We start from the raw sequence: 26,492 nt of genomic DNA on the forward strand, positions 1-26,492 counted from the left end.
TGTTATTGATGTATTACATTTTAAAATGATTTCTGATTAAAAATTTTCTAAAATAAAGTCATTGAATTCTATTATTTATAATGTTTTAAACATAAACTAATTTCATGTATAAACAAAATTAATCTATTTTAAATAAGTATAAATGTATAATATAAAAACTGTATTTACAATCTAAATATGAATTAATTTTATATCTATATAGTATGAATATAAAATTTTAAATGAATTATATTTAATTTTAAAATAAGTCAATAATTTATTTAATTAACATCAAAGACTTTTTTGCTTACGGACTTCTGATTTTTTCATATTTAATTTTTATGCTAAATGATAAATTTTAGAATATAATTTCTCTTTAAAAATTAAATTGGATAGGTATAATTTTATTTTGAGTTAAAACATTTAGATGAGGAATTAAAATCGAGCAAAAAATACATTTTAAATATTTGTCTAAATATTTTTAATTTAGCTATGCTAAAACAGTTCAGGATAACCTAATCCCAAACAAGAACAACCAATTCCAACAAGCCAAACATAACATAACCCCTAGGGTTTACAATTTCTCAAAAATGACAAAAAATAAAAAAAAAAGAGCGGGAGCGAGTTTTTATATCTCACTTTCCATTATCATTTTCGCTTTCAATTTCTGAACTCGCCTTGTTAACTCAGTAACCGATTCAATGCTTCGTGAACTCACCGTACTTGGCGAGTTCAAGCCATTTGGTTTAATAGCTGAAGCTCTCGACGGCAAACCTCTTGATAATAATAATGTCGTCACTGATAAGTACGATTACTTTCTTTTTGACCCTGACATCGTCAGAGACCGAGACGAAATGAACGATTCCGATATTTCTGCATCTCCTTTTAGCGACCAATGTGATCATGAACTCTTCATTAGAGGAAACAGGTGAATCTGGATTATTTTGTAGTGGAACAGTTTGCTTTTATGTTTCTTTTTCAAGTAAAATTTAAGATAAAAGTAAAATAAAAATAAATATGTTAATTGAGAGATTAAGTTCTGAACAATGATAAGGGTTTTATTGAGCTAAATGTAGTAGTATAGTAAGATAAATTGTATATGCATATTTGTTTTTATAAAAGGTTTAAAATAATTGAATGGAGCTTGTATTATAATATTGGTTCAGTGAGCTAAATTAGTAATCTATTAAGCTAAATTGAAAATGCAGCTATAGTTTTCAATAGAAGTTCAGAAAATGCATGAATTCAATTCAACTGAATTCTGTTTAGGCAATTCTCGTGTTTGGAAAACTTTTAGTTGCTAGTATTGAATTCTTCCAACGTATAATAAACAAGGCATTTTGCAAGAAATGAAATCATATCAAATTTAACTTTGCAGGATTTCAATGCACAAAGCCTAAATATTGTTATTGTTAATACTTGGTTTGAATTCTTTACTGCTATAGTTTCTTTTTCTTGCTGGTTTTAGTCATTAGACGTTTGAAACTTGGTTATACTATTATTAAGCTGGATTCCAAGGCAAATCAAGAGAAGACAAGGGAAAAAAGGAGAAGTTTTTGAAGTTATATCTCTTTACTAATCACAATTCTTTTCTTGCTTTCTGTTTTACTCTCCTGATTGATTATTTGCATGTTTACATAAATTTCTCTCTTCTCATGTTTAACAGGATAATATGGTCCACAGGTTCACGAGTTTTCAAGAGATTTACCTCTCCCTCCCCTGTTAAAATGGTATTTTCTCACCATTTCTTACATCTCACATTCGATATCTCATGATGGAGTTTTATTTGATACTTTCTAAAAGCTAGATGTTTGCTTCATTTTTCTTTTGTTCACTTTTGACTAACTACTTAGGATGATATGAATTGGCGGTTAATGGGACGCAAAGGTGGGTGTGTGCTAGTCAGATATGATCATTTGAATGCTACATTGTTTTGCCAGAGAGAACATCTATTTGATGAAGAGCTTCTTTTTTTCTTAAAAAAATTTTTCGGATATTATTTTTGAAATCCGCCCTTGACATTTGTGCTACACCTTGATGCCTACTTCAGCTACCTTTTTTCTCAATTTAAACTATTTTTTCTTTAGGTGATAGTCAAATTCTATTGCCGATATAGTAAATTTATTACATTTGTTGTTTAATTGTTACAAACATCTGAAAGCATGGCTCAGACTTTGATGTTTTCCAGATATTTTTTTGACCTAATTTTATCTTTGCTTTATCAAATACTAAACTTGCTTTATTGTCTCTGCAATTTGTATTGCTTGCAAGTAGCATTATGCTTATACGATTCCATTTATAGCTTTGAATTTCTATTGATAACTACTATGTCTTTTATGTTATAGGCATGCTGGTGTCATCTGGGTGAGATGTCTGAGGCTTTGCTTTGCATCTTGCAAATTGATTCTCTAACAATATACAATATATCAGGTAAGCTGAGTGGGAAGTTTCCAGTGATGACTAAAACATATCAGGCAAGCTGAGTGGGAAGTGATGATTAAGTAATATGCTCTTTCTCTAAAGTAGTAAAGTGTACTCCTATAAGTCAGCAGTGTTTAATGTGCATCTCTTTGGAGTCATAAAATGCCCAAAAAACACTTCCTTTTCACTTCAGCAATGCTTGGAAGGGAGGGAGAGTATCAGATAGTTATCATATATCCATTGACGAGATAAAAGATGTGGTAATATGTTGGTTGGTTGGCACTATCATCTTTTGGTTGATTTTTTGTAGTTTCTTCTTTTAAATATTGGTAAACTGAGAATTAGATTGTCAATATCTTATACTGATACTAGAGGAGCCTATAGTTTTTGTACCCTATACACACTTGGTTTATCCCTATTTACATTGATGCTAATTTGCTTTTATCCTGAAACTTAATTCCATTGTCGGCTTATTCATTTTCTTGAACAGTTTGAGCTTAATTCATTTCTGAAATTACAGATGTTCTTTTTTCTTTTTGAAAAAAAAAAACACCAGGCGAAGTAGTATCCATTCCCCTCCCCTGTACCATTACATCAATATGGCCTCTTCCATTTGGTTTGCTACTCCAGCCAGCAGCTGAAGGGAGTTCACCAATGCAATCAACTTTTTTATCCACAAATCCTTTATTAGGTGCACGTGATATATCCTCTCTTAGAAGAGAAATTGGACACAGTCCGCAACAAAATGTCACTTTTTCCAATGCATTTGATAATGTGATCAAAGCAGACACAGTAACCTTGTCCTCTCATCTGATTCTGAAGGATCTGCTGGAAGAGCCACAGGTATTTCTATCTTCTTGCATTCTTGCCTTCTGGTTTTCATTAGTTTAACACTCTCTCAGTCATAAAGAAGCCATGTTACTTGAATTCTTTCAGTCAACTTATATTGAAGAAAGAGGAAAGTTGAACATAATGAAGGATTTTGATGAAAAAACAATTTGGACAAGTGATCAAATTCCTCTAATGGCTTCATACAACAAAGGTATCTCATATTTTCTTTGACTAGATAAACTTTATGTTTTGTTTGCCTCCCCCTTTAATCTCGATTCACACATTAAATTCCTTGCCACTTCTTCTGCAGGAAAGTTGCAGCATTCAGTGTGGGTTGTTGAAGTCATCAATTCCAACCTTGAAGACGCAAATGCTAGTTCGATTGACGAGATTCCCACTGGTGTAGTAGCTAAACAGTTCTCCTTGCGTAGAATATGGCAAGGGAAGGGTGCCCAAGCAGCTGCTTGTAAGGTGCCTTTAGTCAGTTATCTGCTGTCTTTTGCATTATAGAGTCTAATCCTTACTCCATACCTTCAAGCCCCATGACATGAAAAAGCCATTTAGTACTATCTTCAGTCTGAAATTTTATATTCTTTTCCTGCCCTTAAAACCTCATTCTTTGTGTAAAAGTCAAATATTTCTTTGAGTTATTCTTTCACCATGTTTTTCTCTTCAAATAAGTGCACTTTCTGTTTATGTTCTATCATTTTGACCACTATGCTCTTTCCACTTTCTGCTGCATCTTATCTGCATTTGGATGATTTAAATATGATACCTATTCCACTGATGTCTTTTGAGCTGTTAATATGGTGTAGCTAAGCAATTTGTTCTTGTCCATGTTACCAGGTGTTTCTGGCAACTGATGATGATGCTGCTCCTGTTCTTTGTTTTCTTCTTCAAGAACAGAAGAAATTGTTGTCAGTAAGGCTTCAAAGTCTTGAAATCAATAATGAGATAATCTTTGATGTTAAACCTGACATGAGCTGGAGCATATCTGCAACTGCAGCTGCACCAGTGATTATAACACGCCCAAGGTAGAACTAACTTTGCTTTAATCACTTTCTTTTTTCACCATTTACTGTTATCTTGATTAATTGTTTATCTATTACTGGATCTACATTTGTCCTTTTTGTTTTTCCTGTTTTCCTTGTCAGAGTGAAAGCCGGACTGCTTCCGTATTCAGACATTGTTGTTTTGGCTCCAGAAAACACACTTCTCCTCTATGTAAGCTTTATGCACTATTTATTTAACTGTTCTTAGCAATTTTGTTTAACTTCTGTTTGAATTATGTCTATGGGAGCTTGTGTTTGATGCTGTTTAGGATCTCTCTTTCTTTGGATAATTTTGTACCTGTAATTTTGTTGTCTCTAGCAAGAGGTTTTAATCTTTTTGATATTCTTTTTAGGATTTCTGAACTAAAATTAATACTGATAGTTTCTTCTTCTTAGTACCTATCCTGTTTTTATTTTGAATTTTTCTCTAATATGTTAAGTATGCTCTCTCTCTCTCTCTCTCTTCCCCACTCCCATCACACTCCCTTTCCTTTTCAGCTACTTAAGTGACTGTTAGAAACTTCAGAAGGAAGGGATGTGGATAAGTTTCATTTAGTTAAAACTGAAATGGTTGCATGCCCAACAGGAAGTAACTTAGTTCCTCATGATCTGACTAAGGAAATAATCTAGATAGTGTACTTGCTAGCTGAAAGCTTGAGGATATTAGAGTGCTCATTGTGAAATGGATTGATTTAGCGTATCCTACCTGGTTGATTATGTCTCATATTCAGCTGTGCTGCCTAATTGCTTGCCATGTGCAAAACTTTTGCATGCTTTCTGCAATTGTTTATAATAATTATGGTTCATTACTTCTGAAAGTTATTGCCCACATATGAGATTACTTTCTATTGGAACCTCCTATTCTTGTAATAGAAAGCACGTATAATTTTTGTGCTGGCAGCCTGGTACTGTACCCCAAATTATCTGTCTACAGAATATAGAGTTTCTTATATAGCAATATCGTGATAGCATATTTGCTTGGCACGACATTTGTTTGCTGAACTACTTTCGACATCTTAATATAATCTTGCTGGGTGTGATTAATTGATATATATATATGTCATACTGCAGTCGGGGAAGCAATGCCTGTGCAAGTATTTCATGCCTTCTTCTTTGGGTAAAAGTCATGACTTAAAGATTCTAGGATTGGCTGATGCTGTGGAGGGGCGTGTGAATTTAATAACAAATAATGGGCAGGTATACTAATTTTGGTATTTAGTAAGCTTTTGCTTAGCAAGATTGCAATATTCGTTGTCCTTTTCTTTTCAGGTTCTCGAGATGGGTTGATCTTCAACTTTCTCGACTTATTTGCTACTTCTGTTCTATAATTTGTAGCACCATTTGAGTGGTGACTTCTTTTTATATATAAATTCTGTTTTGTGCTACATTACTTATGGCCTTTGGCATGGTGGATTGGAGGAAAATGCTTCATCGTTCTCTTATTAAAAGAGGAATAGGTCCCTCCCGACAAGTTAGCTAATTTACTTGAGCACTGTTTAGAAAAAAATTCTAATATCATGCTCAATGCTTATATGAACTCAATTTAGGCGGAGAAATTCTGGTAGTTAAATGAAAAAATTTACCAGTCTCAGTAATATTTATTTGTTATCTTCTCATCACAAGTTGTTTGCTGGTTGTCTTATGGTACCTGACTATACTTTTTGTAATTTTCCTAGATGTTTCGATGTGCATTACGAAGAAATCCTTCATCTTCATTGGTGAAAGATTGCATCACAGCAATGGCTGAGGGGCTCACTTCCAGTTTCTATAATCATTTCCTTGTTCTTCTTTGGGGAGAGAATGATTCTGACTACTTGTCAAGGGCTGATTCTACTGTTGATTCTGAATGGGACTCATTTTCAAGTGTTATACTTAGAATGTGTGTAAAGTCTAGTGCAACTTCTCTGAAGCCTTCTAATTTACTTCCAGTTTCATCCTGGGAGTTCCTTCTTAACAGCAGATTTCACAAGAACTATACAAAACTTAATTTCATTACTGGATATTCTTCTGCAACATCACTGTCTGTTGGGGAAATGAATTCTTCTGGATCAAATACAAAGGATAAACAAAGTTCAGAAGAATCATTTTACTTTGACCTATTACAGGGGAGTTTGGATTGTCTGCATGCATTATATGAAAGTCTGAAATTGGATAATCTTCGCAATCGGTGAGTTTAGTTTCTACTGTTGTTGCCGAGTAATGTAATCTGTTGAAACTATACTATTCTCTAACTAGTTCTCGACTCCCGAACTCTTCTCCTTTCTCCACCCTTAACCCTGATAATTTCTTATTTTATTTTGTTGAGCCCCATAAGCTAACTTTGCAATAAGTGGTAAATGTACATGTTCTTTTTGTTCATTTTTTTAAACAATTTATATCATCTCAAGGTTTTCAAACCATAAAAGTACATACAACATTCAAATAAGATAGACACTTGGAGGTTGGCTGCTATATAAAGCATTTAGGCTCAGTATTTGCTTCTTGTGCACCGCATACCAGCTGAAATGACTTTGATTTTGTAATTGTAAAATTATGAATTGTTCTCTCTTTTCACCACTCAACATGAAATTTTGGCTGGAAAACATTTTCTTTTTCTGTTTCCTGAATAAACTGTTAAATATTACACTATGTACTTGTGCTATTTCTAAATTCTGTTAACGAGATAAGTCCAACTTTACTTGCAGGGACTTGGAGCTTCTGGCAGTTCTGTTATGCAAAATGGCCAAGTTCCTTGGCAAAGAAAGTTATATAGATCATTATGTTCGTGATTTCCCTGGACTTTATAAGAAAATTGGGATGTGCACAGTATCTCTTTCCCAGAAAGCTCCTCCTAGCATATTCAGATGGCTTGAAAACTGTTTGAAACTTGGTTGCACTTCTGCTAATAGAAATGATCTGCCACCTTTAATTTATAAAGATGGAAGTTCTGTAGTGAGCTGGGCACGGAAGATAGTCTCCTTCTACAGTCTATTATGTGGAGCTAAACAGATAGGGAAACAGCTATCTTCTGGTGTTTACTGCAGTGTTGCTTTGGGATCGTATTGCACTAGCGAGGAGCTCACTGTCTTGGCAATGGTTGGAGAAAAATTTGGACTGCAGCAGCTTGACTCACTACCTTCTGGTGTTTCTCTTCCTTTGCGACATGTAAGTTGAGTTATTTTGCTTTGTAGTGTGTTGGAAACTCTTGACTGCCAACGGATTTGAGAAACTTTGCAAATATGTATAGTAGTTTCTGAGGAATATACAAAGTGAGAAAGGGTTTTTAATTGCTTAATTATTGTGTCGTCATTGAAGGCATTCCTAGGTTTTTCTGTGAAAACATAATGGGAAACTAATTCTTCTTTGTTTTTGGGTATTGATAGATTCATTTAATGTTCAGAGCAATCTACTGGTGAAACAATAAAGCCTATTTTGGGGGTTTCAATCATTTGATTTTCTGTCTTTGGACACTTTTGCTCTCATTGTTAAAAATTTAGTATGGATTCCTAATATCTGCAGTCTTCATTGATAAGGAGGAGAATTTTCACTCTTTTCAACCGCTGAGCTGCAATTGTAATTAACTGCTGAGTTGCTCTCAGGATATTACCTAAGCCATTTTTATTTCTCAACTTCTCCTTCTCTCTCCTCCTCTTCCTTTTCCCTCTGTGTGTTGCTGGAGGATTAAAAACTTGCAAATAGATTCTCTTCCTTTCTTTTTTGTCTCTCTTTTTGTTTACTTTATAGTTTATTCAGAAGTCTTCCTCTACCATTTTGCTCAAACAAAAAATTTTTCTGAGTCGTTTGAAAAATAAATTAATGAGTATTCTTTCAAATACAACGTCTATCAGAATGAGACTTTCTAACAACTGAAATAGACATGAATAAAACCTAGTAACAATATGATTGACTGGATTAATGGCCAAATACCTTTTAACTATGGTCAAGTTTTAAGGATGTGGAAGTTTTATTTCACAAAATAATGGTGAAACCTAAGTACTGAAACAAGCCTCAAAAGAAGTTTGCTCCTTTGGATTGTAGACCTTATGGTTATGGCAAAATCTATCTCTTACAACCCTATTGGCTTTGTCAATATTAAGATTTTATTCCTTCACAACTATATCTATTCATGTATAGTTGAATATATCTTCTACTGTATTGACATTTCAGTTCTTTGTAGGTGTTGGATAAGTGCCGAGAATCTCCACCAACTGATTGGCCTGCAGCAGCATATGTTCTTCTTGGTCGTGAAGATCTGGCCATGTTACGTTTAACCCATTCCCACAAATCTAAGGAACTTGAAACTCAATCCAAAGCGAATTTAATATCCATGTCTGCACCTTACATGCTACATATGCATCCTGTGACAATTCCTTCTGCCGTTTCTGATTCAACTGGACTGGATGCCTCCAAGTTTGATGATACAGAATCTGCTGATGGGTCCATGATGGATGGTATGGAGCACATCTTCAACTCTAGCACTCAGTTGCAGTATGGTCGAGATCTGCGATTGAATGAGGTCTGCTTGGTTCCTTGTATTTGACCATGAAAAACTCAGTGATGCAAATTGTAGTTGTTGAGAACAATCTTCTATTATTTGCATGAATTAGCTATAGGGTATGAAATGCTTAATGATGTACATTTCACATTTAGAAAGTGATATCACAAGATAGTCATAATGAAATTTTTTAGCATCTAGCATAGTTTAGTTATTTATATTGGGATAGCTCACTTTTTATCAAATTGCACTTATGTACACTGGCTAGCATGAGTTCAAGTTCCTTCTGTGTTTTTGTTGGCTACTTTGGCTTCTATTAGGTTAGACGCCTTCTGTGCTCCGCAAAACCTGTGGCTATCCAAACATCTGTTAATCCCAGTGCCTCTGATCAGGATATCCAACAGGTGCACTTTGCTTGTTCTCAGTTATAAATAATACTTGATTTTGTATGTTATAGTTCTTTCCTTGTACATATATAGACTGAGATGTTGGATGCTAGTATGAGTTTACTTTAAAGACATTCCCTGATGTCTATTAGAGTCCATTTATCACACGCTTTGCATTCTAGAAGTCATTTGTTCTTCTGTACCCAAAATATTCTTGAAATTTAACACCCATACAAGTAAATTGTAGAGAAGAATGAAGGAAAAGGAGCAAATTCAAGGGGTAGAGGTAGACCTATATCAATGTGAACTGAAGTAGTAAGTATGGTGGACTATTGTGATCGTTATAGAAAGTTTCCTTAATTAGGGATGAATTGAAAATAAGGCTCCCTATAATTGACCCTAACCAATTAGGGGTTGAGGGGTAGTCGAGTTGGCTGTAAAAATATTTTCTTATCATCAATAAATTTTTCGATTCCCAAAAATTTCTATGTTTTATGTTTATCTCCCTTCCCAGAAATTTCTATCTTTTGCGTTTATCTCCCTTTCCACCATTTTTATAAATGGGAATTGAAGAGGGTCCGTAATATGCTAAATGAGGTGGATATTTCTGGAGAAAGATTATGGCATCAATCCCTGCCTTGTGTCTTTGAACATTGTTGATTTACAATTTATTTCTTTTGCCTCTAGAGTTTAGCCCGATAGGACTTAGATGATTTATCCTGTGGTTGGAGATTTTCAAAGTTATGAATGAGTAAATTCTTAGATTAAGCATTTTAGGGATATCTTTTGAAATAGAGGTCTCAAAAGGTTTTAATGGGTCATTATTATTGTTATTGTTTTATTGTTTACTGTTAATGGTTCAATGGTTGTTGTGGTTGATTTTCATCTTATTTTTTTGTTTCTTCTTCTTTTCTCTCCCTCTCATGTAAAGGCTCAATTGTGGCACCTGGCACAGAGGACCACTGCTCTTCCTCTGGGCCGTGGGGCATTTACTTTGGCAACAATATCAACTCTTTTAACAGAGGTATTCCATTTCTTTTTATTTATACTATTTAAATTTTTCTGTTTTCTTCTCAATTTAAGTTGATTCCTTCAAGCCGTATGCGCATTTTCTTATTGGAGTTCTTGAATTCTTTTGTAGGCCTTTACTGTCCCAAAGCTTGTTTTAGCAGGTCGGTTGCCTGCTCAACAAAATGCAACTGTATGTTCATCAGTTCATGTTATGTTCTAGTATTATCTTGTGACCTTCATTCATATCTTCATTTTATAATTTTTGGTCACTTCTCTTGCCATATTTCTTGAAATCTCATTTTATTATCATTCAGTTGTTCCATTGCTTATGATATATGTCGATTTGAGAATTCTTCTAAACACTACACTGTAAATTCTTTAAAACTTGTTATGAATTTGAAGTTTTTCGGACAAAAGGAAATATAATTGCTTCTGTTGTTTATTCCTACACCCATTAATCTCTATTTATAGGGTTTCACACATCTCTAAAAAGAAAGAATCTCTACTGCCTAATTTACAGTAATATGCATGATTGGCTCCTACAATCAAGAGTCAATACTAATTAACTCCTAAAATTAAGCCTTAAAAACATGGGAACAACTGTCAACACTCCCCCTTAAGATGGTGTATGTATATCAGCCATACCCATCTTGCATACAAAAGAGTGAAACAATCCAGTACATAACCCCTTGGTAAATACATCAGCTAATTGATTTTTTGAATTTGTGTAGCTGATTCTGAGACTTTGATCTTCTAATTTTTCTTTGATGAAGAATCGATCAATCTCAACATGTTTTGTACGATCATGTTGTATTGGGTTATGAGCAATACTGATGGCTGCCTTATTATCACAATGTAACAACACACATTCAGAAGATGTAGATCTTGCATTAACTTCTTAAGCCATAACAGTTCACATACTCCTTGCGCCATTGCTCTGTATTCTGCTTCAGCACTTGACCTAGCCACTACACTTTGTTTTTTGCTTCTCCAAGTGACCAAATTTCCACCCATGAAGGCACAATAACCAGAAGTGGATCTTCTATCATTAGGAGAGCCCGCCCAATCAGCATCAAAATATGCTTCAATTCGTAAATGACCATTATTCACAAAAAGTATTCCTTTACCTGAATTAGACTTGAGATACCTTAAAATTCGAAAGACAGCATCAAGATGTATAGTTCGGGAACTATGCATAAATTGGCTGACTATACTTACCGCATAAGCAATGTCAGGCCGTGTATGAGAAAGATAAATCAATCTCCCAACCAGTCGTTGATATCGATCAATGTCAACTAATTCTCCGACATTTTCTTTCAGCCTATGATTAGCTTCAATGGGAGTGTCAACATGTTTACAGCCTAGCATTCCTGTTTCCTTTAGCAAATCAAGGACATATTTTCTTTGGGAGATGAATATACCCTTTTCTGATCGAGCAACTTCTATCCCAAGAAAATATCGTAATTTACCCAGATCTTTGATCTCAAACTCCGTGGCCAAGTACTTCTTCAGCCTGGTCATTTCTTCTTGATTATCACCTGTTATCACTATATCATCAACATATACAATGAGAATATTAATCCTCCCTTGGAGATATTTGATGAACATAGTATGATCTGCATGGCTTTGTTTGTAACCAAAAGCAATGATTGCTTTACTGAACCTATCAAACCAAGCTCGAGGGGACTGTTTCAGACCATATAAGGCTTTCTTTAATCTGCATACCTTCCCTTCAGTTTTTTGATTGGAAAAACCTGGAGGAATTTTCATATAGACTTCTTCTTCCAAGTTACCATGTAGGAAGGCATTTTTAACATCGAACTGCTGAAGATCCCATCCAAGATTTGCAGCACAAGTTAAGAGCACTCTTACTGAATTCATCTTGGCAACAGGTGCAAATGTTTCTTGGTAGTCAATGCCATAGGTTTGGGTGAGACCTTTTGCCACCAGTCGCGCCTTTAACCTTTCAATGGAGCCATCTGCCCTATGCTTCACTGTGAATACCCATTTATATCCTACTGGTTTTTTTCTGAATGGCATGTCGACAACCTCCCATGTTCCATTCTTTACCAAGGCTTTCATTTCTTCTACCATAGTATCTTTCCATTTAGGATCATTAACAACTTCCTCCCATCCCTGTGGTATAGAGATAGAATGCAAAGAAGACAAGAAGGCTCTATAGGAAGGAGACAAATCTTTATACGAAACAAAGCTAGAGATAGAATGTTGAGTATAAGATATAACTCCTTTCCTGACAGCTATTGGAAGATCAAGGTCATTATCACATGAATTAAGAGATGGAAGTTCATTAGACAAGTTAGAAGGAGGAGATAGATTACCTGAATCCACAGGAGTTGAGCCCGGGTTGAGTGATTGGCTATGAAGAGTAGTATCCTCCTTTTTCTTGCGTGAGTAGCTTAATAGATCAAGTTTGTCCAATCTTTTCCTTGCCTGTTCAAGTATTTTTTCAGCATCAGTTTGAACATGATCTCCATCATAAGTATTATCATCACTTCCGTGCTCCCCCTGACCATTATACATAGGCAACTCAAGTATAGGTTGACCAAGAGAAATCACATCTTCTATATGATCATTCTCCCCCTGAAGAGGTGATGGTGGATAAAAGGCTTCTGACTCCCGGAAGGTGACATCCATACTCACATACACCTTTCTAGATGAAGGGTGATAACATTTATATCCCTTTTGAGTAGGTGAATAGCCAATAAAAGCAAATTTTAAGGCTCTCGGATCTAGTTTTCCTCCATAGTTCTTATGCACAAAACAAACACATCCAAAAACCTTTGGAGAAATAATGTGAGAGTTATTGCCCTGGATAAGTTCTATAGGACACCTAAAATTCAAGGTTCTTAATGGCATACGATTGATTAAATAAGCACCTGTAAGAATCGCATCACCCCAATAAGCCTTAGGAACATGCATGGTGAACATAAGAGCCCTAGCAACTTCTAAGAGATGCTTGTTCTTTCGTTCAGATACTCCATTTTGAGCAGCAGTATTAACACAACTAGTTTGGTGAATAATCTCATGAGTGTCTAAATAGCTATGGAAGGTTTTCTCCATATACTCTGTACCATTATCAGTTTGGAAAATTTTCACCTTAGCACTAAATTGTGTACTGATCATTCTATGGAAAGACTGAAAGCAAGAAAAAACTTCATTTTTGGCACGCATCAAATACACCCATGTCATCCTACTGTGGCAATCAATAAATGTCACAAACCATTTATACCCAGATAAAGAAACTACTGGGTTGGGGCCCCATACATCTGAATGAATCATCTCAAAAGGCACCAAACTTTTATTATTAGTTGAAGGATATGAAGTTCTAGTATGCTTAGCAAATTCACATGCATCACAAACTAAGGTCTTTAAATCACATTGCTTAAATAAATGAGGACGACACCTTTCTAAAACAAAAAATGAAGGGTGTCCTAAACGCCTATGCCATTGAATAATTTGATGAGGAGCTGATTCAGATTCACCTAGTAAAGCCTTAGAAATTGGTCCTTCATGTAACTGGTACAAGCCATTGTGTACTCTACCATAGCCAATCGTTTTCCCGGTGCTCAATTCCTGTATGACACAATGAGAAGGGAAAAATTCAATCTTACAGTTTAAATCTCTTGTAAGAGCACTAACAGATAACAAATTATGTGAGAAACCAGGAATATGCAAGGCAAGTGGTAGTTTAATAGATGAAGTGCAACTTATAGAACCTTTCCCGATGATGGGAGACAAGGACCCATCCGCAATATGGACTCTTTCATGACCTGAATAAGAATTGTAAGTGAAGTATTTTTTTCGAGAACTGGTCATATGATCCGATGCTCCAGAATCTAAAATCCATGATTCACTAGAAGTATCACAGGTATTAGTATGCCCAGCATGTAAGGCTAGATGTGGTATACCTGAATGTGCAAGGTAAGATGAAGGAGTGGAAGTAGTGGCTGCAGTGGAAGGGGATTCAAACTTAGCTATAAGAAGTTTAAGAGTTTTCAATTCTTCATTGGAAAGTCCACCAGAAGGGTTGATTTCTCTTGGCAATTCAATGTCAAGAGTTTCGGAGACATGAGCTTGAGGCTGTGTACTACCAGATTTTTTTTCCCACTCGACAACATGGTGGGCGACCATGAAGTTTCCAGCATGTTTCTCTAGTATGCCTTGGTTTACCACAATAGTCGCACCTTCTACTGTCTTGTTCTACTTCCTTCAGAGAGTCAATTCTAGTTGAATCAGGTTTCATAGATGATGATTCAGCCATCATAACTGATCTTTCAGTTGAAATAGTTGGCAGAATAGCATTTCGTCGGCTCTCTTCTTGCTGCACATGGCTATATGCTTTTCGGAAGGAAGGAAAAGGGTCACGTCCAAGTACTTGAACTCTGATCTGATCATACACATCATTTAATCCTGCCAGGAAGTCATATACATGTTCCTTTTCCATTATTTTATGGAACTTTGTTGCATCAGCTGTACAAGACGCTTGTAAATCCTGATAATAGTCAAGTTCTTGCCACAAGCCATTAAGTTCAGAAAAATACTGGGCAATAGTCAGCTCACCTTGTTTGGTTTCATGAATTTCTTTCCGCAATTCATATACCTGGGCATCATTACCTGACTGGGAATAAGTTTGGGCAGCTGCATCCCAAATTTTCTGAGCTGTATCAAGGAGTAAATAACCTCGAGCAATCTGTGGTTGCATTGAATTGAGCAACCATGACATGATGAGAGAGTTTTCTGAGTCCCATTTGCTGCATACAGGATCTGTTCCATCAGGTCTTCTTTTGTCATTATTGATGTAACTTTGCAATCCCCTAGCCTGAATAAATAGCAAGCATGATCGCGACCAAGCAAGATAATTCATTCCATCTAGTTTGACTGGACTGATTTGGAGAGAAGGGTTGTCATTCATATTGGTTATCATGTTTCTACCACCATGCTCAGTAGGATTAGAAGATCCTTCCTTCTTTCCGTCAGACATGTCTAAAAAACTGCTGGAATAAAAATTTGATTTGGTTGAAATATGCAGAGAGGCTGATACTAGGGTTAGCAATATGAGAGAGTCACCCTAAAGGGATCAAGCTCTAATACCATGAAGGTTTTAGGACAAGAAATATAATTGCTTCTGTTGTTTATTCCTACACCCATTAATCTCTATTTATAGGGTTTCACACATCTCTAAAAAGAAAGAATCTCTTCTGCCTAATTTACAGTAATATGCATGATTGGCTCCTATAATCAAGAGTCAATACTAATTAACTCCTAAAATTAAGCCCTAAAAACATGGGAACAACTGTCAACAGAATTTTATTTCCTTTCAGTATATTTGCTGTTGGATTTTTCTTTCTCAGGAATGGTTATAACTTGTTTACTTGCGGAAAAGAGTTCTTTTTGTTTTTTCAATATTTTTATTTTATTGGAGAACTATTAACTTATCTCCCCATCTTTTTTACTACTTTGACTGGTAGATAGGTTTAATATATTAGGATTGATGAATTAATGTGAAATGGTATACAAATCCTATTTGAAAGAGTAAATGTTCAAATGAGCTACATATTCTTCTCAAACTGTGGTGGATGGCATCACTTGAGGTGCTGATAATGGCAGTGATGGTACTGGTAGTTAAAATGGTTAGATGATGTACAATGATTATGGCAAGTGTCAGTGGTTGTGGACAGTGACAGCAGTGGGGCCATTTTTTGTACTAAATCAGTGTTGGTGGTGGTGGAAGTGACACAATGGTGACATTGTGGGCGGTGAGAGTGGTGCTGGCAGAAGCAATTTGGCTGTGGTGGTGATGCCAAGTTTGGCAAGATGGTGTTGGTGGTGCTGGCATTGAGTCAATGGTGGTGGTGTGGTGTCTTGGTGATGTGGTCAAATTGAGTTTTTTGAAAGGAAAACTGAAACAAACAAGTTTTATTTGATTTATTGTGTCAGCATAGATTTTGAACTTGTCCAATGTCCATCTTCTAGAATTCACTGCATTTGAACTAAAAGTTCTGGTTTTTTATTTTTTATTTTTGGCTTTGTGGATTGTTTTTGGGATAAACTTTGTAGTTTTGTACTTGTAAATGGGCCCTCATTATCTATTTCTTGTTTGTTCTGTTTGTATACTTGGAATGATTCATAGTCTCTTCTTTTTGATCCTTTATCTTCTTCCTTCTTAAGATCATTTTCTTATAGCTTCACCATTTAAATTTCTTAGATATTTTCTTGCATTTACTTTTCCTTTTCATAGGTTAACCTGGACCCTAATATAAGGAATATACAAGAACTTAAATCTTGGCCCGAGTTTCATAATGCTGTTGCTGCTGGACTAAGGCTGGCCCCACTTCAGGTCAGGATCAACCCTTATTTGTAACATGTGACATGGAAAGTTTTGGCACTTTATGGAATATTCTTTGAGAAAATTCTGTTGCAGTCAAGTGTTTGCTTATACTTCAGTTGGCCAATAGAGGCACATTCCTAAGTAAATTGGTAATATCAAGTATGTTGCAGGTCTATCTTTTATTTTATTGATCCCAACTTCAGGTTTAAGTCAATTTTATTCCCTTACTTTTCTTACTACCTGTTTAGACTTTTCCTGCGGAATAGTATTTTCTTAATATCAGGTTGTATCTTTTACCTGTTTATGTGCAGGGAAAAGTGTCAAGAACATGGATTATGTATAACAAACCTGAGGAACCAAATGTTATTCATGCTGGACTTCTTCTTGCCTTAGGATTACATGGTTATCTGCGTGTTTTAATTATTACAGACATATACACCTATTTCACCCAGGTGTGTCCTCCTTTTTGTTCTTCTTTTATTTTCTGTCTCTTCAGGTCTCTTCGTTCCCGACATCGTAATGAACCTAGCAATCAATCAATTTTTATTATATTATCAACATTTTGTGGTATAAGGTGCCTTGAATATGTTATATAGATGCTTTCCAGCAGAGCAGTTTGGGGCTTCAAGGGTGGGGAGCTCCTCCTTATGTGGGTAGGAGGGAGTGGAGAGGGGGAGAGAAGCGAGAAAGCTTATGTATTTTTAACTCTCTATAAACTAGGGTTGTAACTGCTAAAGGATGTTCTTTTCCCTCTATCTTATTCTATTTCATTTCTTTTTGTTATTCTTTGTTCTGTGTCTTCTGCTTCTTTGATTTCTTCATTTTAATAGGAACATGAGAGCACAACTGTAGGATTAATGCTTGGCCTGGCTGCTTCTTATAGGGGGACAATGCAACCGGCAGTATCAAAGGTAACAGCACATACTTCCTTCTTCTTGGAGGATTTGCAAATTGTTAATAGTTCTTCTTTTTCCATATCCTTAATTCACAGAACTGAACACAGTTTGTTATATTTTGCAGACACTTTATGTGCACATACCTGCTCGACATTCTTCTTCATTTCCAGAGTTGGAATTACCAACCCTTCTGCAGGTATCAATCATCGAGCTGGTTTCATTCTCAAAACTCGCCTTAGTTAGAACATCAAAGTTCAATTCTTAGTTTATTTACCATATGCACACTAAACCAGGTGTTTCTACCTTCAGTAACACACTGCTTTACGATTAAGCACTTTGCTTGAACCTGCCTAATCTCTTATTACTTTGTTTGTTGAATTTGGGATTTCTGGTAGGTACATTGGGGTATATTCTTGTATAATTACAATTGTAGCTAACTTGTGTTGTGGGAAGTATTGTTTCTTCAATAATAAATTGGCTAACCAAGGTGAAGGGAAATGAAGTAGTTTTACTTGATGGACTATAAAATGTTGTTTTTGACCTTGTGCTCTTTCTATTTATTTTTCTTTTTCCCCAGTCAGCAGCATTAGTGTCTGTTGGGCTTCTTTATGAAGGATCAGTGCACCCACAAACAATGCAAATTCTTCTGGTATTTTCCCCTCTTGTTTCTGTGGTATTTGATCTAGTTTATAACTCTTAAGATTTCCCATTTTTCCTTTTTCTACTTAAGATGGTCAGGAAGCATTATTTTATTTTCAAAACTCAAAAAAGGGTGAAGTTCGAATGATGCATATTTCTTAATAATAGAGAACCAACTATTATTTGTTTACTCTGCAGTATGTGGGCACCTTTTTATTATTATTAAGTTGATTTTTGTTTTCGGTTTGTTTGTGCCTCATATAGTATCACTGGTTGTCTTTGCAGAAAAAGGGATCAAATCTTGTTTATGTTATTGTCAGATGCATGCAGCTTAGGGACTTGGTTAATGACTAATTTTTATTGCAGAACCATGCAACGCATGATATAGCCATTAAAAATGTATTTCTAAGAATTGGGAAAGAAATTCTTACTTAATGTTTTTTAGGTGGAACATTGTCATTCTATGTACAAGGCTATAAGCTAATTTGGTAAACTTTTAGTGGTTCATGGTCTGCACAATGTTCACTCATTACTACTAGTTGAATACAATACAAGTTGAAATGAATATTGATAGAACAGTAATATAAGGACTTGGGAGGGTCAAAAAGTCGGACTTTAAAGAATACTGTTTCATGAAGTTGTCGGATGTGGCCTGGGGGAAAAGTGGGCAGTTGGCCTATTACTTTGGGGGTTAAATCTGAATTTAATTAAACCTCTTTTGAAACAATTAATATTCCTGCAGTTTTTTTGTGCATTTTGAAAAAAATTAGAGTATCCTTCTCTGATATAAACATCCTGAACTATCAGTTAGTTACACATGCATTGCACTAAGTGTTTTTCTAAGTTGAACTTCTGACTCTTTGTGACGTGTAGTGACAGTTGGTTCCATGTAATAATCCATAGATAAATGACTCTTTCAGGGTGAAATGGGTCGTAGAAGTGGAGGTGATAATGTACTTGAAAGGGAGGGCTATGCTGTTTCTGCAGGATTTGCTTTGGGTCTTGTTGCATTGGGTATGACTAAGCTGATACTTCTAACTACCGAACAGTGAAAAATTTGGCTGTTGTCTGGCTATTCTATGTTAATTGTGCTTCATTCAGGTCGAGGTGAAGATGCACTTGGTTTCGTGGACAGTTTGGTTGATCGGTTGTTCAACTACATTGGTGGGAAGGAAATTCATAATGTATGCCTTTGTGTTATCTTAATGGGTATCAGTTTTGTCTGATTGTTCTGCTTTAACATAATGTCTCTAGAACTGAAATAACATGTTAGGTTTTGGATTTTTTTAGGTTGAGTTCTATTCATTTTTCTAAATCACTCCTTTTCTTTTCTACCCTTCATCAGGAAAGACCCCTTTTCTTGACACCACCGACTGATGAACACAATCGTGGCATTGGGCAGGTTTTATCAGCTACTTGCTATGACAAAATTATTTCCATTAACAATAACTTTGTCTCTGATGCTATTTTAACTTCGCCTCTGATGAGTTGTAGATGATGGATGGAACTGCAGTAAATGTTGATGTTACTGCACCTGGAGCTATAATTGCTCTAGCTCTAATGTTTTTGAAGGTATTTTAATGTATAATATCTTATGACTTTCTGCAACTATTGCTCGTGTAGCCCTAATCACTGAGTTCTACAAACAATTTTATTTCTGGGAATTTGAAAGGTACATATCTGGATGTCCTAATTTATTTTTTGTGCTTAATAACAGACTGAATCAGAGACAATTATATCAAGGCTTTCTATTCCTCAGACTCATTTTGATTTGCAATATGTGAGGCCTGACTTTATAATGCTTCGAGTCATTGCCCGAAATTTGATAATGTGGAGCAGGTATTGCTGGTCATCTTAGTTAATTTAGTAACTAGAATTTTACAAGGCAGAATATAATTCAAGTTTGGTCTGCTGTTTATGTCAGGGTGCAACCCTCCAAAGACTGGATCCTCTCCCAGATTCCTGAGATTGTCAAATCTGGTGTTGAAGGCATCGGGGATGACACTAGTGATATTGATGAAATGGATGCAGAAACCTTTGTCCAGGCATATGTAAATATAGTGGCAGGAGCATGTATATCTCTAGGTATGTATTTGTGTTTGATTCTTGTGATCTTTATTCTACTTTCTATATCTGGATCTGGATTTCTTTGTTGGTGTATGCCTTTCCTTGGCTTGCATCAGTATTGTTCAGAGACTAGGGTTGATGAATATTAATCAAAGTTTAAGATGGAGAAACAAACATTGAAGTATGAATTAAAATTTATAGCAGGTTGAAAAAATTATGAAGATCATGACAAAAGATGCACTATTACTTTGACTAATAATTCAAGTAAAACTTATGTTATGCGATTTGGTCCAGAAAATGCTACAATGTAATATTTCCTGTTAGAGCAAGATTAATCTCCATGGACCTCAGTACCATGAATAATGCATGTAGCTTATTCAGCTGATGCATATCTTCCTCTTGGAATAATCCCTTTGTTTTAAACTTATAATAAGAAGCTTCTGATTATAATTTATAACAATTTCATTTTCTTTTACAAGTAATTGAGACAATTTGTTCATGGATATAGCATACTAGCCTTGGAAAATAGTGGGATCAACAAACCTTTCTGTCAGGTATTTTGTTGGTCGAAGGCCTGGGCTTATTTGAATTTCTGGTCTCCATCTCTAGTTGGTGGCTAGGCAGTGATAAAATTTGAATGAGAAAGGTAAGCAAATGCCTAGTTCTGTGAAGTAATTTTAGGAGCAACTCTGGAGGAAGAGATTTTGAGACATAGAATTAATTATTACATGTTAGTCCTGGAATCTCAATGGTAGATTCCATTGTTTTTACTACGAGGTGATATCTTTCCCCTCTGTTAGGAAACTTCATAATGGCCAAATATAGGAGAAAGCTAAATTTGTATCAAAAGCTTTTATTTTTCTGTCTATTTAATTGGGTTGGGTTATAGATTTCACCACATATTTTTATCAAAAAGAAATAGAAAATGGAATTCTGGGAACACGTGAGATTATAGATTTGTGTCACCACTATTTCTATTGTTCAGGGACTTAAATATATTTGTGATGTCAACTTGCTTCCTTGGATGTGTGCATGTTGTGAATATTTGTTTATATCGGTTTATTCTTGTTTAACTATGGGCAGGTTTGAGATTTGCTGGTACAAGGGATGGAAATGTGCAGGAATTACTCTATGGATATGCTGTTTATTTTCTAAATGAGGTCCGAAATTCAGACTGCATCAACTGATTCCTGTTAGTTTGTTGATAATAAACTGTCTAATAAACTGTTTGCAGATCAAGCCTATTTCTGCTACAAATGGAAAAAATTATCCCAAGGGGTTGTCTCGCTATATTGATAAGGGAACCTTGGAAATATGCCTTCACCTAATTGTTCTTTCCTTATCCGTGGTATGTGAAAGTTGGATATTTTCATTTCTACCTTAATTTCTTTGTTCTTTTTGGAAAAAGGCACTTCTAATTGTTGTGGTGGTGGTATTACGGGAGAGCAGGTTATGGCTGGTTCTGGACATCTACAGACATTTCGGTTGCTGAGATTCCTTCAGAGCCGCAGCTCTGCAGATGGTCATGCTAGTTATGGTATTCAAATGGCAGTAAGTTTCTTTGCAAGTACACATGAGATTCATTTGCCTAAATGAACTTTTTATGGACTTAACATGATCTCCTAAAACATGACAAAATGTTGAGGTCATTCCATAATCTAGTGTATTAGATATAATAATCTATGTATTTCACCAACTTGGTGGTTCAGCTGTATGCATTTGTTAGTGCATTCTTTTTTAATACATGCCAAGATAGTTGGATTTCCAAACACTTAATAGTTCATGTTTCTATGGAATGTGAATGAGAATCTTTAATTAGCTGGTCAATTTTTAACTTTCACATGCGTTGAAGGGCAATATATATTTAGGAGCTCCATTACCTGCAAAATTATTATTCATATTGATTGTCATTCTCTTGCATTTTTTATTAGTATAATCTGACTTATGGGCATTTGTGCAGTAGAGATAAATTATGAATTCCTGTAGGCCCTTACTTGGAAGTGCATTGACACGGGACAGCAATCAGCCTTGGGTTCCCATATTTGACTTTTCTCATTTCCTATATACTTAGCATTTCCTTTCCTATTTGTTTTAGCTTTTCTATTTAGGATCGATGTTATTCCTAATTAGTTTAGGAATTTAGTTTGGAGTACGCAGTTTTATTTTCTCTTCCTTTTTCCTTAGCATTTAATAATCTGAATTAGTTTCGGCCTTAGAGTTGGGGCAGCACTATACGTACGAATATATAGTATTTAGACATTCTTTTATTGAATAGTATTTGCTATTTTCTCTCAAATTATGAGTTAAAGTTTTCTTGAAGCTTTAGTGTCTATTCATTCTAGATTTAGTCAACCGCGAGAATCTGTTTTTTCTTTGACCCACTTCGTCTTGAATGTCCATATCTTGGTAATGAAGTTCAACTAAAAAATAATTACATCAGTTATCTATTTCTTTTTGCTGAATCTCTTAGATATGATTCTTCCACATTAATGTTTATAGTATTTGCAATTCTGCCTGGAATTTAGGTAAGCTTGGCACTTGGCTTCTTGTTTCTCGGGGGAGGAACACGGACATTTTCAACAAGCAACAGTTCTATTGCTGCTTTACTAATTACTCTTTATCCACGTTTGCCTACTGGACCGAATGATAATCGCTGCCACCTTCAGGTACTTCATACTTAGAAGCTAACCTAATGAGGCACATCTCAGAAATATATGCTGCAACAAGCCACCTACACTTTCTGAACTGGAAATAGCACATGAATCTCATGTTTGAAAAATCTCTGTTGTTTCCTATGCTCCAAGAGTGTTGTCGGGGTTAGCTTCTTGGGGCTGTTGTCCTATAAATTTAGCATTATACTTCACCAAATATTAGAATTGAAGAAATTGTTTTCTTGCTTTTAATATAAAACAAAATTGTCACTTGAATGGAATTGTTGCATCGCCTGTTTCTTCTATGCTGTCCAACAATCTGGATTTTTATGAAGGTGTACTTTTCAGGCATTCAGGCATTTATATGTCCTTGCAACAGAGGCTCGCTGGATTCAGACTGTTGACGTTGACAGTGGTCTACCTGTCTATGCCCCTCTTGAAGTTACTATTAGGGAAACTGAACATTATGCAGAAACAAGTTTTTGTGAAGTAACTCCTTGCATTTTGCCTCAACGTTCTGTTGTAAGTTCAATTATCCAAAATTATGCTCAAATTTTGATATCTGTTCTGTATGTGTGAAATGGACTTTTATCTAATATTCTTGCAGACACTGGATTTGCTAGAGCAGATCTGTCTACTTTCTACATATAAAAATGAAGCCATTGCTAAATAATGCATAGTTTTGTTTCCTAACATCAGTTCTTTCTTGTAAGCATCCAGAATATTATATTTAAGATTGATCGGTTATTTATGTGCTGGTTACAGTTGAAGAGTGTACGTGTTTGTGGCCCTAGGTATTGGCCCCAAGTGGTGGAGCTTGTCCCTGAAGGTTGGATGATACTGCTGTCTTGTTTCTTGTATTTAATATTATTTCAAGAATTTAAGATAATCCTCTAACTCTAATTGACAGATAAACCTTGGTGGAGTTCTGGGGACAAGAATGACCCATTTAATTCGGGTGTTCTCTACATCAAACGAAAGGTTGGAGCTTGTTCTTATGTGGATGATCCCATAGGGCGTCAATCACTACTATCACGAGCAATGCACAAGGTAATTGTTGTGTTGTGCTTTACCACTCATTGATTCTTTCCTCAATCCGTACTCTGTTATGCAGAGCTTATCCATTTATCGTTGATCAGGTTTTTGGTTTGACGAGTACAAAGGCAAGTTATCCTGTCGCCAGTGGCTACAGTGGATTGGGTGCCGTTACGGTTGATCAGTTAGTCAGTACATTCTCTTCTGATCCAAGCTTAATTGCCTTTGCACAACTTTGCTGTGACCCTTCCTGGAATAGCAGGTAAGTGTACAGTTTTTCCATCCATTTACTGCTGCTCTCATCTGTGTCCTTTTTAACAATAGATCTTCAACTTAATCGACTTTGATCCTTGAAGCACTAAGATCTCGCATATGGTTTGATACCAAAGAAGTGATCACTCAAAACTCCGTGATATGACTTAAAGTGCTTGTAGAAGATCCTAGGCTGATTTTCATTTTTGTTATTAAAATTAAAGTAAAGAGAAGAAACTGGAGAGTAAACTGCTGAAGCTTAGGAGTACCTAAGTTGCTCTTTCTGGGGCCTCATTCCCCATGACCAACACTTAGTCATGGCCTTTCTGCTTTTTGGCAATGGATGAATGAATTTAAAATGAATTTGACACTCTCAGCTTTATCATCAAGGAAAATTCGTCCTATGACTAAGGCTGAGAGTGCCCTTAGATTTTAGTTACATTCATAATAACTTTAGGTGTTAATTGTTTATTATTTTAAGAGTTGAAATGTGGATAATAAGTTTGCTTGATCTACAAATTCTAAGCCCTAATTTAGTTATATTTTATCATTAGAAACAGCGAGAATGCATTTCTGTCCAAAAAATAAATGACTTTCATAAAATGTAACATCTATTCTTTTCTTGCTATTTGGGGATATCTTTGCTAATTTTTCTTAAAATTATTTGGCAGATCGGATATTGATTTCCAGGAATTTTGCTTGCAAGTATTATATGAGTGCATTAGCAAAGATAGACCAGCTCTTTTGCAGGTAATTATACAAGTCTATGCAATTGTTCTACTAAAACTCTCTTATTGTCACTCGAGTGATTTTCTTGATCAACTTTTCAAATATAAAAAGAATTTAATCTTTTTGGTCGTTGGTAATATGCTGCATTTCATAAGTCCATATCGTTTCTTATTGTATGTAATTATAAATTCTTTTGCAGGTTTATTTATCATTATACACTACAATTGGGTCCATGGCTGACCAGGTTAAAGATGGTACTTTTGTTTTTCGAGGCTCACTCACTATTTCTAGTTTGAAGGTATATTCTACTATCCTTTTAACACTTGGTTTTGTTGATAGAACCTGTCCATGTCTTCGTGGGATTTGATAGCACATGGATTTTCATGCCCACACAATAAACTGGACAACCACAAACTTATTTCAACAAGCAGGATTGTTGTTGCATAGGGCATTAGTAATAATGAAAATCTGAAGTTAGAAGTTAGTATGATTCCCTAAAGCCCAAGCTGGTAACGGTATGTCATCTAAGGCAAGCAAAACAATTCAAGCACCTACAAGAGCAGTCTTCCATACTGGCCTCAACGTTTTTCAGTGACAATAATAGCATGATGTACTGGTTGCAGGTTGCACTGACCTACAATGAGGCTCTTCTGAGTGGAAGATTGTCATCTTCAAAAGGTGGCGTTATTCAATCAATCTTTCTAGGGTCTTTAGGGAAGCAGGTAGAAGAGCTTCTAACATATTCTGAGGAAATGAAAAATGATTTATGCAACTACTTGACTTCAGCAAGATGGCCTGATGATGAAACACAAGGAGAGAAGAGTTCAGTACTTCTTTCATGGTATCTTCAATGGTTTGGAGTCCCAGATCCATCTATGATCTGGATGGCAGCAGAGAAAATCAAGCCCAAGCTTGTGTCGTCATCTTCGGTTCCATTTTTGCGCTTGTTATTTCCAACTACTCACATCAATGCAATTGGTGAAATAGATAAATACTTGTTTACTTCTCAAGTCACCAGATGAGGTTTTTCAGAACTGGGCTTATCATGTTACATAACTTATGGATAGCTGTTGAAATCCCACATTTCTTGGAGAAGTTTCGCATTGGGTCTCATGAGGAGGAAAGCAGGACTGTAAGTTATATTTCTTGATAGCTTTCTTGTGAAGCTTTTACATGTTTTGCAAGGTTTCAGAAGGAACAAGAAAATTGTAAGTGTCTCTGCATCAGAAAGCAAGAGAAGTCGCAGCAGGGTTGGAGGCTCTGTATTGTTTATCATGATTCTGGGACTAAATTGTCGAACGACTGCGCTATTATTAGCCTATTGAAGATCTACCAGTCGGCATGTGGAATTACCCTTTTGTATAACTTTGTGCATTTGTAAGATGTAAATGTAAAATGCTTATGAACAAATGCAAACATATTTCCATAAAAACAATTTATGATATCAACTATGAAATACAATAAAAAAGTCTTTCTCTTGCTAGAACAAAAGATGGAAAAGAAATGAAATCGAAGCCTGAAGTTTGGCTATGAGTTTTGCATGGAGCATTTCATTCCATTTGTCTTCTGAATCTAATTAAACATTAATGAGTGTTTTGTTAAATCTATTGGGGAATTAACTTACAAATGAATTTTTACATTTGATGTCTTAAATAATAATGCGGAATATAATTCAAGTGAAATAGATACTGTGTTGGAAATAAATTACAATATAAAGATA

General features: G+C 35.5%; 1 protein-coding gene across 3 annotated transcripts; it reads left to right on the forward strand.

Annotated features, from left to right (window-relative positions):
* The first annotated feature begins 559 nt into the window (after nucleotides 1–559).
* Nucleotides 560–26,263, forward strand: LOC8265369 (anaphase-promoting complex subunit 1). Of its 3 annotated transcripts, XR_007216327.1 has the most exons (38): nucleotides 560–907; nucleotides 1,646–1,709; nucleotides 2,325–2,409; nucleotides 2,957–3,243; nucleotides 3,337–3,442; nucleotides 3,542–3,702; nucleotides 4,078–4,265; nucleotides 4,386–4,455; nucleotides 5,355–5,480; nucleotides 5,960–6,450; nucleotides 6,968–7,427; nucleotides 8,440–8,778; nucleotides 9,078–9,161; nucleotides 10,075–10,167; nucleotides 10,285–10,344; nucleotides 16,414–16,512; nucleotides 16,815–16,955; nucleotides 17,334–17,414; nucleotides 17,524–17,595; nucleotides 17,977–18,048; nucleotides 18,959–19,052; nucleotides 19,140–19,222; nucleotides 19,384–19,440; nucleotides 19,533–19,610; nucleotides 19,756–19,877; nucleotides 19,963–20,123; nucleotides 21,189–21,265; nucleotides 21,340–21,453; nucleotides 21,555–21,656; nucleotides 22,631–22,771; nucleotides 23,105–23,278; nucleotides 23,522–23,585; nucleotides 23,667–23,806; nucleotides 23,896–24,053; nucleotides 24,715–24,793; nucleotides 24,972–25,026; nucleotides 25,112–25,287; nucleotides 25,396–25,536. XR_007216327.1 is itself a non-coding variant. In XM_048375638.1 (37 exons), exons 1-37 carry the CDS (start codon nucleotides 681–683, stop codon nucleotides 25,792–25,794), a joined length of 5,448 nt encoding a protein of 1,815 aa, XP_048231595.1. In that variant the 5' UTR covers nucleotides 564–680; the 3' UTR covers nucleotides 25,795–26,263. The 3 variants fall into 3 exon arrangements, 2 of the variants coding, with proteins under 2 accessions (XP_048231595.1, XP_048231596.1); XM_048375638.1 differs by lacking the exon at nucleotides 25,112–25,287 and having other exon boundaries at nucleotides 564–907; nucleotides 24,972–25,070; nucleotides 25,396–26,263; XM_048375639.1 differs by lacking the exon at nucleotides 25,112–25,287 and having other exon boundaries at nucleotides 733–907; nucleotides 1,663–1,709; nucleotides 24,972–25,070; nucleotides 25,396–26,263.
* The last annotated feature ends 229 nt before the right edge of the window (nucleotides 26,264–26,492 follow it).

The sequence above is a fragment of the Ricinus communis genome, chromosome 6 (genome assembly GCF_019578655.1).
Source record: "Ricinus communis isolate WT05 ecotype wild-type chromosome 6, ASM1957865v1, whole genome shotgun sequence".
Classification (NCBI taxonomy): Eukaryota; Viridiplantae; Streptophyta; class Magnoliopsida; order Malpighiales; family Euphorbiaceae; genus Ricinus; species Ricinus communis.